Source organism: Vipera berus (assembly GCF_964194415.1).
Source record: "Vipera berus genome assembly, chromosome: Z".
NCBI lineage: Eukaryota > Metazoa > Chordata > Lepidosauria > Squamata > Viperidae > Vipera > Vipera berus.
Window position 1 is genome coordinate 70,819,778 of NC_138205.1, and position 17,018 is coordinate 70,836,795.

The 17,018-nt window shown below is 36.1% G+C and overlaps 1 protein-coding gene across 2 annotated transcripts in view; it reads right to left on the reverse strand.

The window, feature by feature from the left end:
- The window catches only part of SUGCT (succinyl-CoA:glutarate-CoA transferase), a 341,656-nt gene that overhangs the window by 175,152 nt on the left and 149,486 nt on the right, over nt 1–17,018 (reverse strand). Inside the window, exons 12-13 of one of the 2 annotated variants that reach the window (XM_081345170.1) lie at nt 15,773–15,875; nt 8,716–8,942 (exon numbers count right to left, since the gene is read on the reverse strand). In XM_081345170.1, the coding sequence (XP_081201296.1) occupies nt 8,928–8,942; nt 15,773–15,875 (118 nt within the window). In that variant the 3' untranslated portion in view covers nt 8,716–8,927. Of the gene's footprint in view, nt 1–8,715; nt 8,943–15,772; nt 15,876–17,018 lie in introns of those variants that run through there. The other variant, XM_081345169.1, reaches the window with a different exon arrangement.

Consider the following 17,018-nt stretch of genomic DNA (forward strand, 5'->3'; position numbering starts at 1 on the left):
ACTGGAGGAAGAATATAAGACTCTTGAATTACAGAAAGATACATAAAACAAAAAGATAAAAAATTTAATGGAGTTGAACAAGCATAAAATGAACTTAATAGAAAATGAAGAGGTGGCAAGGAAAATAAAGGCAGCTAAACAACCCATTTTTGAACATGCAAACAAACCAGGGAGATGGTTGACATGGGAAAATATTAACTTATAAAAATGGACCTGTATGTATTCTGTTATCAAAAATGCTAAAAATGCAAGAAAGATAAACCATTATTAGGGAATGTATCTGATATTCAAACTACCGGTATTCCTTTTTAATTTTATTATCAAGGCGTTCATTAAACTTTTAGAACAGAATGATGTATATATAAAACACAAGAGAATCAAGTATACTAAATTCTGTATAAAATCATTTGGGGTTTTCAAATTATTTAGTCTGATTTTAGTAATTTTTTGCTTTTATCACTTTTGCAGTACTTGCAATTATTTTTTTCCAGCTCACACTACAAGATACTCAGACAACCACTGTCTTCTTTTTTTTTAGTGTATATAATAAACTAACACGCTTCTGCCCATATCTATGAGTACAATCAAAATGGGATTGGGAAAATAAAGTTTGTAAAGGCAGTAAAGGGGAAAAAGACATGTACACAAAAAGATACTGCTGGCAATTATTCACTATTATTCATTATTAATCAGTGAAAAAGAAGCTAATAATACTAAATGGTTTGTAAAGAATAAATAAATCCACTAAAGAGTACAAGTGAAACTATTGTCTAGAACAGGGGTCAGCAACCTGAAACAGTGAAAGAGCCACTCGGAACTGGTTCCCTCACAAAAGGAAAAACTGGGAGCCGCAAAAAATGTGTGCCCATGCACGTACATGCACACATGTGCAGAACAGGGTTTGACTGAAGAGTGGAGCTAAGGTAAGATATGCATCTACCCTGCATATTTGAATTGATTGGTTGAACTTTTTTAGTCCCACTTTTTTTTGGGACTGCACATGGCAGAGAACTGGGAGCCACAGGAGACGTCTGAAAGAGCCGCATGCGGCTCCAGAGCCGCGGGTTGCAGACCTGTGGTCTAGAATCAATAAAGAAAATCAATATTGTGAACAAAAGGAAGATAGAGAATGGATGGGATTGAAAAGAGTAGGAAAAAATGCTAAAAAAGGAATTACCTCTTCTAGGGCTATTTTCTCCATCAGCTTCATCTATAAAAACCATCCTGCATGGCTGACTTGTTTCAAAATGTTCAATGTGTAGCATAAGTAGATGACCATCTGGCTTTGTCAAGAAAATAGTGTCTAATTAGAGTCTATACTCATAGATGATTGGTACACATTCTTTATATTGCTTGGCTTCACACACTATTTTGAACCCTAAACTCTAATTAATAAAGCACAATTCATGTGTTTTATGTAAACGCTACACCCAAATAAAATCATTTTATAGCTTAAAATATATTTAAGCTTAAACATTGTGTTTCCAAAATATGTCAAAGCACAAATTTCCCAATGCATCTTAGCTTAATCTGGTGTATTGTATGAAATAATTATATAAACATTGAACCTTTTCCTCCAACTTTTAAGTAGTCAAACATCTGTTGACTCAAAAAGGAAGGAGAAAAAGGCTTAGGATGGGGCTTGCATATAAATAGGCTTTGATTCTTATGTTTTGCTGTATGCAGATCTTTAATATACATAGTTTCTATCTAAAATAGTTATGTAGCGTGTTGAGCTTGTGAAGCTTCGGCTACTAAGAACTAAATGTGAGGCTGAATGTCTGGGAAGCAATGATTTATTCTATGGTTGTTGTGTGAAATCTGATAATGGCATGCAGACAGACATTTGGGGATGTCAACGGCCAAACTATTTCATTAATGCAAAGCATATGTTCTACTATTGAAATACATTTTACTTTTCAGTGAATTGAGCAAAGTCATACCAGATTTCTATCTTTAATTAGCTGCAAATTTTCAAGCAATGCTAGAATGTGCCTAGATGAGAAATTGCTAACCTGATTATATTTATAAACCTGTAGTGCTATTCTCTAACTTAGTCTTGAGAGTGGTGTTCTCCAGGTGTGTCAAGGCTGAAATAACTAGAAAGGAATTCTGGGAATTGCAAAACAAAAGTAACAGAAAAATGCCAAGCTGGATATGGTTATTTTATTTTTTCTCTAGTGATTACAGGGGCTATTTCATATTTCTTTGAAGTAGGGTTCATTGTGATTTATGGTTTTTTTGGTTTGTGATTACTGCAAGTAATGCAAATATATGGAAAACCATAACACCTGGCCAATGTCCTCCTTCTTTTCCATCTCCTGTGTCATCTCTAAATATGTTAAATTAATCTGGGCTATCTCAAAGGTCTCATTAATCACTGATCAAGAATTCTTAAGTTGAAGGACTAAATCTCTTTTCAATTTTCAAAGGCTAAAAATGTTCTTCAAAGTACTATTGAGGCCTTTAACATATTATCAGGAAAAACAATGTAGAAGGGGAAGGTGAGGAGGAAAGGAGAGCAAGAGCAAGAGCAAGAATAACTCTTGGCTATGTAAAACAGGTGAAGAAATCTCTGTCTCTGTTTCTTGGCAATGCTGGCTAGGGCGTTTGGGAGTGCTGTAGGTTTTTCTTCTCTGAAAACTTTCTTAAATGTGTTTAATCTTAATTAATTTCATCAGTACTATTTATGACATCTGTTAACAATCTTCCAAAGAAACTAGAATTACATTATATCTCCACAGTGCAAGACACGAAATTTTAAATCAAGCTTGCAGTTGAACACAAGTCCAGCATCTTCTTTACTATATTCTAAGTCTAAATTAAAATTATGATTTCTCAACAATAGAAAACTAATAAAATGTATGGACATTTTTCCAAGATATGAGTCTACCAGCTCTAAAAAACTGTGTTCAAATTCTACCTATATGATCCAAGTGAAAAATTGAGATTTTTTTTCAAAAGATAATTTAAAATCCCTTAATCAGAGATTATAGACCTCTCATACAAACTTTGGAAAGCTTCCTGGTAAATTCCTTTTTTTCCTCTTCAAATGCTGCTAATCCAAAATAAGATATGCCCTCAGAGATGTAGGATAAATAAACACTATTTAAAGACAGGTATATTATACAATGGTATTTATTAACTATCCATTCACTTCTAAAAAAGAATATCAAAGAATATTATTTTTCAACTTAAACTTTTGTTTTGTGAACTATGATAAGCACTTAGTCTATAATTAAAAACATAAACTTAAATGTTTAAAATATAACAGGAACTCATCCCAATGAATTCCATGAAGAGAACATAACAAGACCTCTTTTCCCAACCACACTTCTTTCAAGATCCTGGACTCTGGCTTTAAGAACAAAACAAATTAAAGGACAACCTATTAGGAAAGACTGAATTAGCACAATAAATTATGGACTTAGATAACTGATGGCAGTAAAGTTAAAAATAATACCATAGATATCTATGTATTTGTGCATTTATACAGTTGTATTTATTCATACAAGCATAATCTTTTGTGGCCTTTCAATTCAAATAATATATATTTTTGAAAGATCCAATTAATATTTATATAGCCCACGCATTAAAAATTATTTGTGACTTATATTAACATATATAGGACAAATAGGAATAGCACTGAGTTATATATCGCTTCATAGTGCTTTACAGCCCTCTATAAGCAATTTACAGAGTCAGCATATTGTCCCCAATAATCTAGGTCCTCATTTTACTAACCTGGGAAAGATGGATGGACGGCCGAGTCAACCTTGAGCCGCTCAGAATCAAACTCCTAGAGTAAGCAATGAGTTAGCCTGAAGTACTGCATACTGACCACTCAGTCACCATGTATATTTGTTTATAGACAGGTAAAAGAAATCCTCAAGCCTTGTCTCCTCAGTTCAAAGCACTTTTCTTTGGTTTCATTACTCACCAAAGGGGCAGTGACCATGGAACTGAATAAGGATCTGATTATTTAGAGTCCAGAAATCATCACATTTTTCCAAACACTGCTTTTGCAAGCATACCATTACTGATTTTACAATTGTAACATCAGTAACAAGTAGAATCTGCTACAATAAAATATATGGTAAGAAAGGTAGCTTCAAAGAAGAAATCAAGGGTGAGGAATGTATGGTGGTATCATTAATGGTGAAAATACCTACAGAGAATATGTGGAGAACAGCAATCATGTTGCTTGGGGAGAAGGGCTGGCATGATTATGGTGGAACTAACACCATATCCAAGAATTTACATTTCTGAAGTCTGCTTAGGAGATTAAGATTGACTGTTCGATGTGGAAGAATAAGAAGGTTGGATTGCAAACCTATTAAAAACCATTAAAATCCTAAAACTGATTGCTATAGGATTGTAGCCTTAATTTCCTTATTCTTTGTTCATTTTGTTGGTGCCAATTTTGATTAATTTGTATGTTTGTGGCTCAGGTGGGCACGGATGCTTTCACCAAAGAAGTGAGAAGGATATACCTGTGGTTTGCCAATTTTATCTTCAGAAAACTACAAAATGCATTAACTGGGTATTTAATTTTGGTGTAACCAATTTGTTTCTGTCTCAACAACTATGTTATCGGAAGATTTCTACTCCTAATGTAGCATTATTATTTATAAACAGCTCTTGCATCATTAATATCTATACATTGCATAGAGTTTATTTTGCAGTAAAGCAATAGAAAAAAATGAGTAATAGTTTTCTTTAGTGGGATCCCCATTGCTGGAAAGTCCTTGTTTAGGTCTTATCATCCATTCCATTTTTTTAAAAAAATTTCCAAATTAAAAAACCAGCCAATATTTTCTCTGCCTCTTTTAGTCTTCTTGACTATATTCTTCGCAACTGTCTTTTTTTCTCCATTTGTACATTCACTGATATATGATCTATTGAAAAGGGGAAAATATGATTATATTGATACTCCTCCTCTCTCGATAGTATTGACAGCACCAATTATTAAAGATTTTGAGCAAGCTAAGAGTCCAAAGACCTGGTCTGTAATGGTTTTCTTGTTATCTGAATGCTTTTAGAGGGAGCACTAGGACAGGGCTTTTCAACCTTTTCACCATCCCAGTACCACCAGTCACCTAGCAAGGTGTCAAAAACCTGATGACCAAAAAAAAGAAAAAGGAAAAGAGTGATGAAGTACAGGTAGTCCTTGACTTACAACAGTTCGCTTAGTGACTGTTCGAAGTTACAATGGCACTGAAAAAAGTGCCCCCAATGTTCTGTACCAGCCTGCTACCGGCCTTGCAGAAAAGGCAACCCCTTTATAAACGGCAAGAGGCTGGAATACGTCTGCCAAATTTATTACAAAAACAAACAAAACACATACCAAGATACAGGAGCTTTGAAACACTATCGGAGCGGTTGCTTTCAGCAAACCAGCCCTCCCCAAACATTCCCTTTATAAAGAGTTCAGGGCGTGGCCTCTCTTTGCCTCCTTCCGAGAAGCCCCACAGCCTTCCTCTGCTTGCTCCTACTTGACTGCCTCCTGCGTCGGGCGTCCTTGAACAGGGCCAGCTGTGGGTCATCTTCATCCACACTGTCAGGCTCACACAGCTGGATCTCCATGGTGACCAAGTGGGAGGGGCCTGCCTGAGGGCTATCATCAGCAAGATCTTCAACACCCCCCTCCTCCTCTGAGTCGTCGTCTGACCCAACTGCCGAACCCACAGGCTGACCCTGAATCACAACACCCAAGCCACAACCAACCAAGACGCCTGCCTGCCCACCAGGCGGCACTCTTCCTCGTGTCCGAGGTTTTCATTGTTGTGATCATTTCTGTTGAGGATTGACAGCGGGGGTGTGGTGGTGGGGGTGTTTGGTTTTTATTCCCCGTCTGCTGGGTGGCTGCAGCAGGTTTTGGTCACTTCACATGACCCTGGGACACTGTGACCGTCATAAATATGAATCAGTTGCTAAGCATCTGAATGTAAATCATAAGATCCTGGAGATGCTGCAACATTCCAGCTGATCGGCGCTTCTTCTGGGCTCAGCAGACGTGCCGGGATCAGCACCGAGCTCTAGCTGGAGCCTGGTGCTGATCCTGGCACTTCCACTGAGCCCTGACAACCCTGCAGCTCCAGCCAACTCTCATTCAGGCTTGTGCGGTGCTGCCACCAGTTCAGCTGATTCCTCTCCCCCGCTACCACTTCTTTAGGATGGTCGCATACCACCTGCCAGGTGCCAATGTACCACAGGTGGTACCCGTACCACTGGTTGAAAAGCCCTGCACTAGGAGACTTCTGTATGTTAGGTCAAACTTATTGGGTTATAGGGTTAGGTCTCAACTCACTATGGGGCAATTGTGAAAAATTTATTATTTCTCTTTGTAGCAGCTGGGAACAGTACAGGGCAAGGCAGTCAGAATTATTAGGAGCTTTAGAAAACTTCTATATGAGAGAAGGTTTGAATGTTTAATTTTCCTAGGTTGGAAAAAAAGATGACAGCAATATAACAAATAATGAAAGACAAAGAGAAAATAGATGAGATGTTTTTCTTCCCTTTCTTCCTTATTCCAAACCCTAAGTTAGTATTCCCCCAATAAAACTGATTGAAGGAATATTAGAATAGAGAAAAGTACTTCACATAGAACAAAATCAGTGGAATTCGTGGTCAAGCAATATGGTAGTGTTCATTAATGTGCCTTCAAACCCCCAATCGCAGGGGAGGAAGGTTGGAAGAGGTGTATGTCTCCATCTTGCCAGTCACCGTGAGAAAGAGACTGGACTAAGATGAGCATTGACTTGATTCAATAAGATTATTCTTATTTTTCAGTTTTTATTATTTTCCCTTAATTTTATATCCAAATTAGATCATTTGGATTTTTCTGCCTGTCTCTTTCCACTTTTGAAAACATTATATGCCTGACATATAATAGCATATGATAACTTCAACAGACCTGGTCTAGTGGTTAAAGGATAAGTCTAGAAATCAGGAGATTGTAAATTATAATTCTACTTTAGGCATTAAAGCCAGCTGGGTGACTTTGGGCCAATCACTTTCTCTCAGCCGTGACACTGTGTGAGTGAGTCAATTCCTGTCACAACTAATGGAGCCACAAACAGTTGATCTAAAACACTGTTAAAAAAAGTTTATTAATCATATGAAGCATAGTTTATAAAAACTGTGAGAATGATTATAATTTTGTCTGTTTCCAACACAAGTTAAAATATGATGCCAATCAAGCCTTATTAACTTGGGTTTGTTCAAAATTAATGATACTGAACAAATCTACATAATACAGAAGAAACACATTTAGAAACATCAACAACACATATACATGCATGCAGAATCATCATCCATCTAGTCCAGGCACGTCAAACTGCCAGCATGTGGGCCAGATGCATCAAGCTGAAACTGTGCCCACCCCATTGCCAGCAATGGGGGGAAACTCATGATACGTCGCGCGATGTCACATGACATCGCGAGCTTGACATGCCTGATCTAGTCCATTGCTATAGAAAATGCAGCCCTAAGGCCATTTGTTCTTGCCAGCATTCCAACTGCAGTCATCAATGTCAATAGACTAAAAACATCTGCCCTTTTCTTTTTGCAAATTCTGATATTTTGAAAGGGCCTTAAAGAGAAAAATGTGAATCCCAAGTGCTGAACAGCTTTAAAACTCCCATTGCATATCTTTGAACTGAAGAACCATTCTCAAAAGCAGGTCTTGGCCCTGTTACTTTTATAAGGTAGTGCTCAACATGTTATGCAAAACATACTGTGACCTTTCAGCTGCACTCCTGACATAGCCAAGATTGGTAAAGATCTCTTCCAATCTTGCTTCCCAGGTTCATTTTGGTTGCAAACATCCATAGTTATATTTTAGACTTTGAACAACATGTAAAGCAGCTGCTGCAGAAATTTCAGTCTTTTTATCTTGAGAGGGGGGAAAAACCCTAGTACTGGGCAATGCACATGGGTGCACCAGTGAGAAAGATTCTTATTTTAGTCTGCAGGGAACAACATCTGTGCTTGTAACTGAGGATGGCATGTGTACTGCATATGAGCCAGTCTATTCACACAGCCAGTGAAACCAATTGTGGAATCAGCAAAGGTTGTAAAAGAAATCCCATGACAGGATGGGAACAATCAGAGGGAGAGAAGCGGCATTCTTTTTTCCACAGCTACATCCCATGTTTCCCATCTGTATGGGCAGCTGCCATACAGATGTGCCCTGACAAAGAAACAGGTGATTCAGAGTTAGCAAAGCCAACTTCATAACATCCCAAGAATAATCTAAATTAAAAACAAGGAGATTTTTTTCCCAACCAAACATTTCACTATTTCAGCTCTGTGCTTGTTTCTGGAGTGTAGTGTAATTGTCCTTTTTGGAAGAAAAGAGAGGAGGAACTGAACTGGACTTCTGGGAGAGGAAGAAAAGATTTCTATATTACAAAAAAAATAAAATTTATTTTTATGGCAAAGTAAATTTGGAGAAGTCTTACTAAATCTGGCTGCCTGCCACAGGGTGGAGTTTTGTTTTGATATCCTTTTAGAGTCTGCAGGTGTTTGGCACATAGAGGAAACAAGGACAGCTGTGATAGTTCAGATCTGCTATTCCCCTCCCAATATTTCTCAGAAGTGATGTAGTGTGATGATGTCTTATACCTGGTATCTTCTACTTGTGTGGCATGCCTAACTACATAGTCACAGAAAGTCTTTGCATTTTATACTATATAAAGGGAAATAAAAGGCACTTGCAACAGTCAGCTGGAAATGGCTGTGTAAAAATACTGTACATAGTGCATATTGTTATGATAGCTGCATCAGGAAATACATCCTGTCAATCTAGCATGGGCCACTTTCTAAATTAGTTTTCCAAGGGCTCTTCCAAAATGCTAGTACTCACTGAGTATGAACTGATATGTAAGAAAACATGTTTTGAAGTTTAATATATCCTGCCTTGCTTATTTGTTGTCTTCCTGCGAGAAGAGGAAAGAAAGAATAGGGACTGTTTAAACCACAATAAAAAGGAAATACATCACAATTTGCTTATGCTCCAAATTCTGAATTCCATCACAGATTCCTTTGAATAGGTAGACCACCATACTGATATCAGGAGATGTTGGAAAACTGCAAACCAGGCTGGAAGAAGGAATCAAGTGTGTACCTAGCTTGGAGTCATTGTGCAGCCACAAGGAGCATAAGCTTGACCTTCCTCAAGTTCCATCAAGCCTTATCTGGTCATTCCTGAAGGAAGGCAAGCAGTCTGTTGAGATTCTTATAACATAGCTGGTAGACAGTAACTGACTTTAACTATACATGAGTGGCTCTGGTTGCTTCAGTCTGACAGCAATTGAATGTTTAAACTAGACTTCCAACCCCATACCATACCAGGTGTGTTTGGATTACAATAAACTCTAGGCATGCTGGCAGGGACTCTGGAAATTATAGTACCCACACATCTGCAAAGCACCAGGTTGAACAAGTCTGATTTAAAGATTGTTGGAAATTCTTTTAATGCTGTACATAAATCTTGGAGTGATTAAAGGCATGTTTAAAAAAGAAAGTTTGGAAATGCCTACTTATTAAAAACAACTACATGAAAATGACCAGCATCATTGTAATTTACTTAATTGAAAAATGTTCTACACAATATGTGCCTTATATGTTAACCAAACATGTAAAATTGTTAAATTGCCCTCATTTAATATGTTCATTATTTCTTTCTGCAACTGAAGACTATATTCAATTCCACATTAAAAAATTCAAATCTATCATTCCTTTTTTTACGATTTTCCTTCAGTTTGGTACAACTTCCAAAACTGTTTGAAAAAGTTTACTAAAACTATGTAGCAAATCTTGAAATACATATCATTTAAAAGAAAGAAAAAATCCAATCCACCAACAATGTCTATGCTATAACCCAATACAATCTGATAAAAGCCAGAATATTCATGCTTAAAGTAAACATTTGGATGGATGCATGCATGTATATGCATGTATGTCCGAGTGTACGTGTATGTAAACTACTATGTTAGTTTAGGATGAAGGTTGGATACTACATGGAAAATATGCCCTAAACATTCCCACACCCATTACATGACAGTCCAGGAGAGAATTTATCTTCTTCAAGGAGAAAAGCATAAATCTACTTTCTTTTTATTCAGCTTTCCATCTGTAAGGATGAATGTCAAGCCATGAAGAATGCCTATGCTGTGCCAGCCATTATTGCTTCTTAGCTTGCCTATGAACTTGGGGGTGGGGGGAATGGAATTCAAACTGCTGATATCAAGAGGCCCATTCATTAGAACCAAGGACTTTCAAGATTCGTTTACTGAGAACAAAGGACATTCTCTCATAATAATTCTCTGATTTATAATTGGATAATGTAACCTGGATTAATGAGGGAAGGGAGGTTTCGATGATTTTCATATAGCAATTTAGGCGTGAAATAACCTGAGCTGGTTTTCCTTTCAGCTGTGCCAAAATGATTTGCTCAGTAAAGTTTTGCATTAGAGATTGGATCATCTCATTGGGTTCATCAGTCGGAACTCTGACAATGAACTGATATCTGGATTCATTTTCTGTTCTTTTTTGCTTTCATGTACAAGTATTAATCAGAGCCAATTCTCTGGTTCATTAGGGTTCATTTTTTTAGTTTTTAAATATCCCTTGTATATATAGTATACAAGCACAATTTAAAGATGACATTTTCACTACTACAAAGTCCTTTTTCCCTGTAAAACTTCAACAGGTAAGAAGTAATGTTATAAAGATATAAATAACATTATGTCCTTTTTTATTCTCTCACTAGATTCTTGTCCATCTCTGTCACATTTACAAGATAATACCGCAGAAAATAATGGTTTTTTTAAAAAAAGCAGTGAGATTTTTGCTTATCTCCAAGCTTCAAAAGAAAAAAAAATCTAAAACAGAATAAACAAAACGTTGTTGGATTTTTAAGTATCCTATTTATGATAGTAAACTTAGTTTCAAAAACAAAAGACAGAAATGAAGCAAGGAGGCAAACATTTCAGGAGTCTCAGGGAAGATTCCTAGTAACTTTAAACTGAACTAAAAACCAGTAAATGTTATTATTAGTCTTGAAAGCATTTCCCAAATCTCTTCCAAAATAAAATCCAGTTACAACATGACTATTAAGAAGTAAGTGCAACTCAAGGGAGACTTCTCTTTTAATCAGTGAAATATCAAATGGGTTAGGAAATCATGCCTTATACTTAAAATCAGATATATGCAGATACACTATATCAGTTAACTGTATGCAATTTAATCAAGAAATATATTTTGCATATGTTCCTGATCCATTCATTTTTCATTTCAAATACTTTAAATATGTAAATGTTATTACTTTCTACTTAGTCAAATTTGCCATTAAAATGTGGTAAGTTCATTTTGAATCCCTACACTCATGTGAAAGTCACTCAGTTTTTAAAGCAATGTATAGAAATTTCTATGTCAATTTTTAAAAAGGCAAAAAAGTACACTGTACTAAATTTTACTTCTTTTTAACTAAAACATAGGTAATTTAATCTAAACGCAACTCACAGAATACCTATTTGTGTAAATACTGTGACTAAAGCATTTGTCTCTCCCCTGCTGTCTGATGTGGTTATAGTAGATGGCTATTTACACCAGGTAGTAACCAATACAGTATTACCACTCTCTGACATGGTAGAAAAATTTGTTCCTGTTTTTCCAGCTTCTAAAACTGTCACATATCAGAAGGCCTCCACTGTTAATAACCTGGATTCCCTAGCTACTTAAACTGTTAACTGTACTGATTTGTGGATTTTTAATTTAATTTTATTGTATTTCATGCTATAAAGTGCCATAGGACAGTTTTCCCACTGAGAAGAAATAAGTGCATATGTTTGTGTTATCTAATATAAAGAGACAATTTTATTTCAAATTATAACGCATACCAATGTGACTATTTTATTTGGACAATCTGGTAGGCAAATGTTTTCTTTTCTCAGATGCAGCCTTAACCCAATGGTGGGATTCAGCCAGTTCGCACCAGTTCAGCAGAACCAGTAGCTAATTTTTTGTTGCCCAGGCCAAGAAAGGACTTCCGGAAGCAGCATCCACACAGAGAACCAGTTGTTCACATATTTGAATCCCACCACAGCCTTAACCGTGTGACGAACCATGGTAAATGTTAGGACAGGTAAAAGGCCTGATGATGAAGAGCATCAAGTGGTGGAATGGAGGTGGGAGTACAGATTGAAGGCATTCAGAGCTTTTAACACAAATTTAGAAGTTGAATGAATAATAATTAAATAAAGTCAGTATAGAAAGTATCTATCGTTTACAACTGAAGAAATTCTGAAAGAAGCTATCTTTACTCTGTTTAATTTTTGAATTTCACCTTTCACAAAGTTACCAATATTTACTTTTTCAGCCTGTTGCATTCATAATTAATCACTGCTTAGCATAACTGTAGATATAAACACTTGTAAAATCATCTGCATATCAGTATTCAATATTCTGAGGCTTAAATATCTGGAAAATTATAATGTGTAAAAAATTGGCTTTCTTACTGATGAAGGCAGTATTCTCCCTGCCCTGCCTCTTCCCATAAACGGCAATACAGTATCTACCAATAATATTCTATTTCTATAGAAATAAATTGTAACCAATAAAAGCCCTTCAACATTATCTCCAGACAAGCAAGTTACACACAGGAAAACAACTGCTGCAAATTCAGTACAGATAGCCAGGGTCTTCAAAATTGGATAAAATGATAAGTCAGCATTTTTATAACAGCAGTTCACCTTCTTAATGATTATTTGGAAAGTGTTGCAACAAGGTAATACTTGGCCATATAAGGTAATAATATACCTACAGCCAATAAAAGAAAAATGTCATGTTATTCTTGTCTTTGAAATTACAAACACTGTAATTTTTAATTACTGCCACCTATCTTGTAGGGCAGGTTCTAAAATATGATAGCTAATCATCTTTTTTCTCTTTAATGATTACTATCTTATTTTTATTGGCTGTGGGATTCTTATTGAATAATAATAATAATAATAATAATAATAATAATAATAATAATAATAATAATAATAATAATAATAATGAATTAATAATAATAATAATAATAATAATAATAATAATAATAATAATAATAATAATAATTATTATTATTATTATTATTCCAAAACAATTCCATTTCTGATTAGCTTTTTTCCATTATGTATTTTTGTTGTTTTCTGAATATAGAAAAAGGCGTTTTTATTTAGTTTTAAATGTACTATTTTTTGCTTTAGTTCTCACTGTTTACTGTAGCTGGTAAGTTGTCATAAAATATTCACATTAAGAAGCAATGTGCTGTTAAGATCTGAGTAATCTGAGAACAATATGGTTAACAAAATTTCTGGTTTTAGAACAACATATCTAACAGGATTTCTGGGATGTTCTTAGTAGTAATAGTTACTTCTCATATAAGATATAAAAGAGAAAAAACTGAATCACTGCCTTGCTAATGTAACCATGTTAACAATGAGGGATGGAATAATCTCTAAAGATGCAGCATTTTGTCATAATTTAAAAATTAGTATCAGCATCAAATGAGACTCCTCTAGACAATAAGGCTGAATTTTTAAAGTATGAAAGTACAGTTATTAATACAATTTTAGGTAAAATGAAAGTATTACAAAGAATCTGTTTTGTTACTCCTATTTGTGATACATCCGTGGATAAAATCTTCCTTTTCTCCATTAATTGTAGTTGTTGTTAGTTGCAAAGTCATGTCCGACCCATCGTGACCCCATGGACAACGTTCCTCCAGGCCTTCCTGTCCTCTACCATCTTCTGGAGTCCATGTAAGCTCACGCCTACTGCTTCAGTGACTCCATCCACCAACCTCATTCTCTGTCGTCCCCTTCTTCTCTTGCCCTCAATCTTTCCCAGCATTAGGCTCTTCTCCAGTGAGTCCTTTCTTCTCATTAGGTGACCAAAATGAGTTTCAACTTTAGGATCTAACCTTCTAAAGAGCAGTCAGGGTTGATCTCCTCTAGAATTGACCAGTTTGATCGCCTTGCAGTCCAAGGGACTCACAGGATTCTTCTCCAGCACCATAGTTCAAAGGCTTCAATTCTTTGGCGCTCAGCCTTTCTTATAGTCCAACTTTCACAGCCATACATTGCAACTGGGAAACCCATAGCCTTGATTATATGTACGTTTGTTGGCAGGGTGATGTCTCTGCTTTTTAGTGTTCTGTCTAGATTTGCCATAGTATTCCTCCCCAGAAGCAAGCATCTTTTAATTTCTTGGCTGCATTCCCCGTCTGTGGTGATCTTGGAGCCCAGGAAAATAAAATCTGTCACTACCTCCATTTCTTCTCCATCTATTTGCCAGGAATTGAGAGGGCCGGATGCCATGATCTTTGTTTTCTTAATGTTGCGTTTCAAGCCCACGTTTGCACAATCCTTCTTCACCCGCATCAAGAGGCTCTTTAGTTCCTCTTCACTTTCTGCCATTAGAGTGGTATCATCTGCATTTCTTAGGTTATTAATATTTCTCCCGGCAATCTTAATTCCAACTTTTGGTTCATCTAGCCATGCCTTTCTCATGATGTGCTCTGCATATAAGTTAAACAGGCAGGGTGACAGTATACAGCCTTGCCAGACTCTTTAGAGGCTCTTTAGTTCCTCTTCACTTTCTGCCATTAGAGTGGTATCATCTGCATTTCTTAGGTTATTAATATTTCTCCCGGCAATCTTAATTCCAACTTTTGGTTCATCTAGCCATGCCTTTCTCATGATGTGCTCTGCATATAAGTTAAACAGGCAGGGTGACAGTATACAGCCTTGCCAGACTCCTTTCCCAATTTTGAACCAATCAGTGGTTCTGTGTCCAGTTCTCACTGTTGCTTCTTGACCCGCATATAGGTTTCTCAAAAGACAAAAAAGATGGTCTGGTACTCCCATCTCTTTAAGAACTTGCCACTGTTTGTTGTGATTCACACAATCAAATGCTTTAGCATAGTCAATGAAGCAGAAGTAGATGTTTTTCTGGAACTCCCTAGCTTTCTCCATGATCCAGCGTATGTTGGCAATTTGATCTCTAGTTCTTCTGCCTCTTCCAAATCCTGCCTGTACTTCTGGTTTGTCCATTATAAATACATTAATATATTTAAATGTGGGCTTTTCAAATAAGAGTTAACTGTGAAAATAATTACGTTTTACATGTTTACCATTATTAGCATAGCAGCTGACAAGCAGCAAATTTGAACACTTTGGGTTGGATTGGGTCTGAAGGAGGTGGTGTGGGACAGAGGGGCATGGAAAATGCTGGTCCATTGAGTGGCCCAGGGTTGGACACAACTGAATAGCTGACAACAATGACGATGAATTACATTATTGGATTTAAAATGGCAAGTCCACACTTGAACAAGACCCAACAGCCTAATGTTTATAATGCAAAGATCTGAATGTCAAGTCATTAGAATGTGTTTTAGGACTCTATAAACTATCCTGTGATACAAAATACATGAATCTGCATTTTTTAAAGTGACTTTCACAATGCTTATAAAAGGTTATTGTAAAGGTGGTGCTAGATTTAACCTGGGGAAGTCAGCTACAAAGATTATTTGGCAATTTTAGAGTAGTTCATTTGCTCTCAGCCTAATTTATCTTCATGAGGGAATAAAAGTAAGCTGCTTTTAATTCTCAGAGAAAAGATGCAATATATATGAAACTTTACTTAATGAATAGTACCAGTGATAGTAATTGAATACTTTAAAAAACATACAGCATTTAAAATTGTTTCCAAGATAACTGACCTGAGGGTCTGAGAACACCTGCTTCATACTGTTGATTGGACCGTATGGAACTCCACTGCCTTCAAAATGGTCTAGCCATTTAGAGGTTTCCTCTTCCAAGAATCTAAAAATAAACAGGAGGGGAAAAAGAGTAAAATGCATTTTAAAAAAATAGCTATTAGCAGCAGTCAATAATGCAATAAAAATGTTCTGCACATGTTCCTCAGAAATGGAGAAAACCAAGCCTGGAGGCAAAAATCATGGTTAGACTGACTTCCAATCCTATCTGATTTTCTGATGCAAGCCAGCAGTGATACAAACCAAAATTATCAGAAGTTTCAAATAGAAGTCGGTATATTTCCTCCCAATCTTAATTATAGTAATGAGCTTCACATTTTTATTTCATGTTTTTAGTTTTTCACAACAACAACAAGAAGAGATAGATGTGATGTGGTTAAGAGCCACATACATGAAAAACGGTTCTATTTTTAAATACAATGCTCCAATTCAAAGCCTCACAAAGTGTTTTCCTCTGCTACATCTGAAACACATGTCCCAATTAAGAACCACAATTGTTGGTCAGATGACAATATTGATTACGTGTTTATATGTTGTATGACTGTAATATCTGTCCCAAGGTCATCCGGTTGCAAATCAGATACATTAGCCTTATCCTGCTTGAACCAAAATTCCACTCTTTTATTGAATTGCCTTCTCAGGACCACTTATATAATTATACTTTATTATCATATTCACATTGTTAGATAGAGATATCCTGTTTTTGTTTTGTGACTTTATCCTTGGGAGATAGAGTTACTGGTAGCAGCAATTCATGCACTGTTCTGAACAAACACAAACATGAAAGAATATTATGACTGCAATCCTACATGTTAATGTTACTGAATTTAAAGGAATCTATTTTAGAGTATGTCTGTAAGATTAATATTTTACAATCAGAAAACCCAGTTTGCACCTCATGAAAAGCCAGAATTGTTGCTTTTTGCAATTACACTGAATGAAGCTTGAGATGTTCAAACTTTACTAATTTCTAAATGGGATGACTAATAGCTTTCAAATGAATATAAAATCCTGGACTTCCATGGAATAACTGAAAAACAGTTCAAAATACACAGATATATATACAGGTAGTCCTCCACTTACAGCAGTTCATTTATTGATCGTTCAAACTTACAACACTGAAAAAGGTGACATGATTGTTTTTCACGGTCATTTTTCACTTATCACTGCTGCAGCATCCTGATGATCA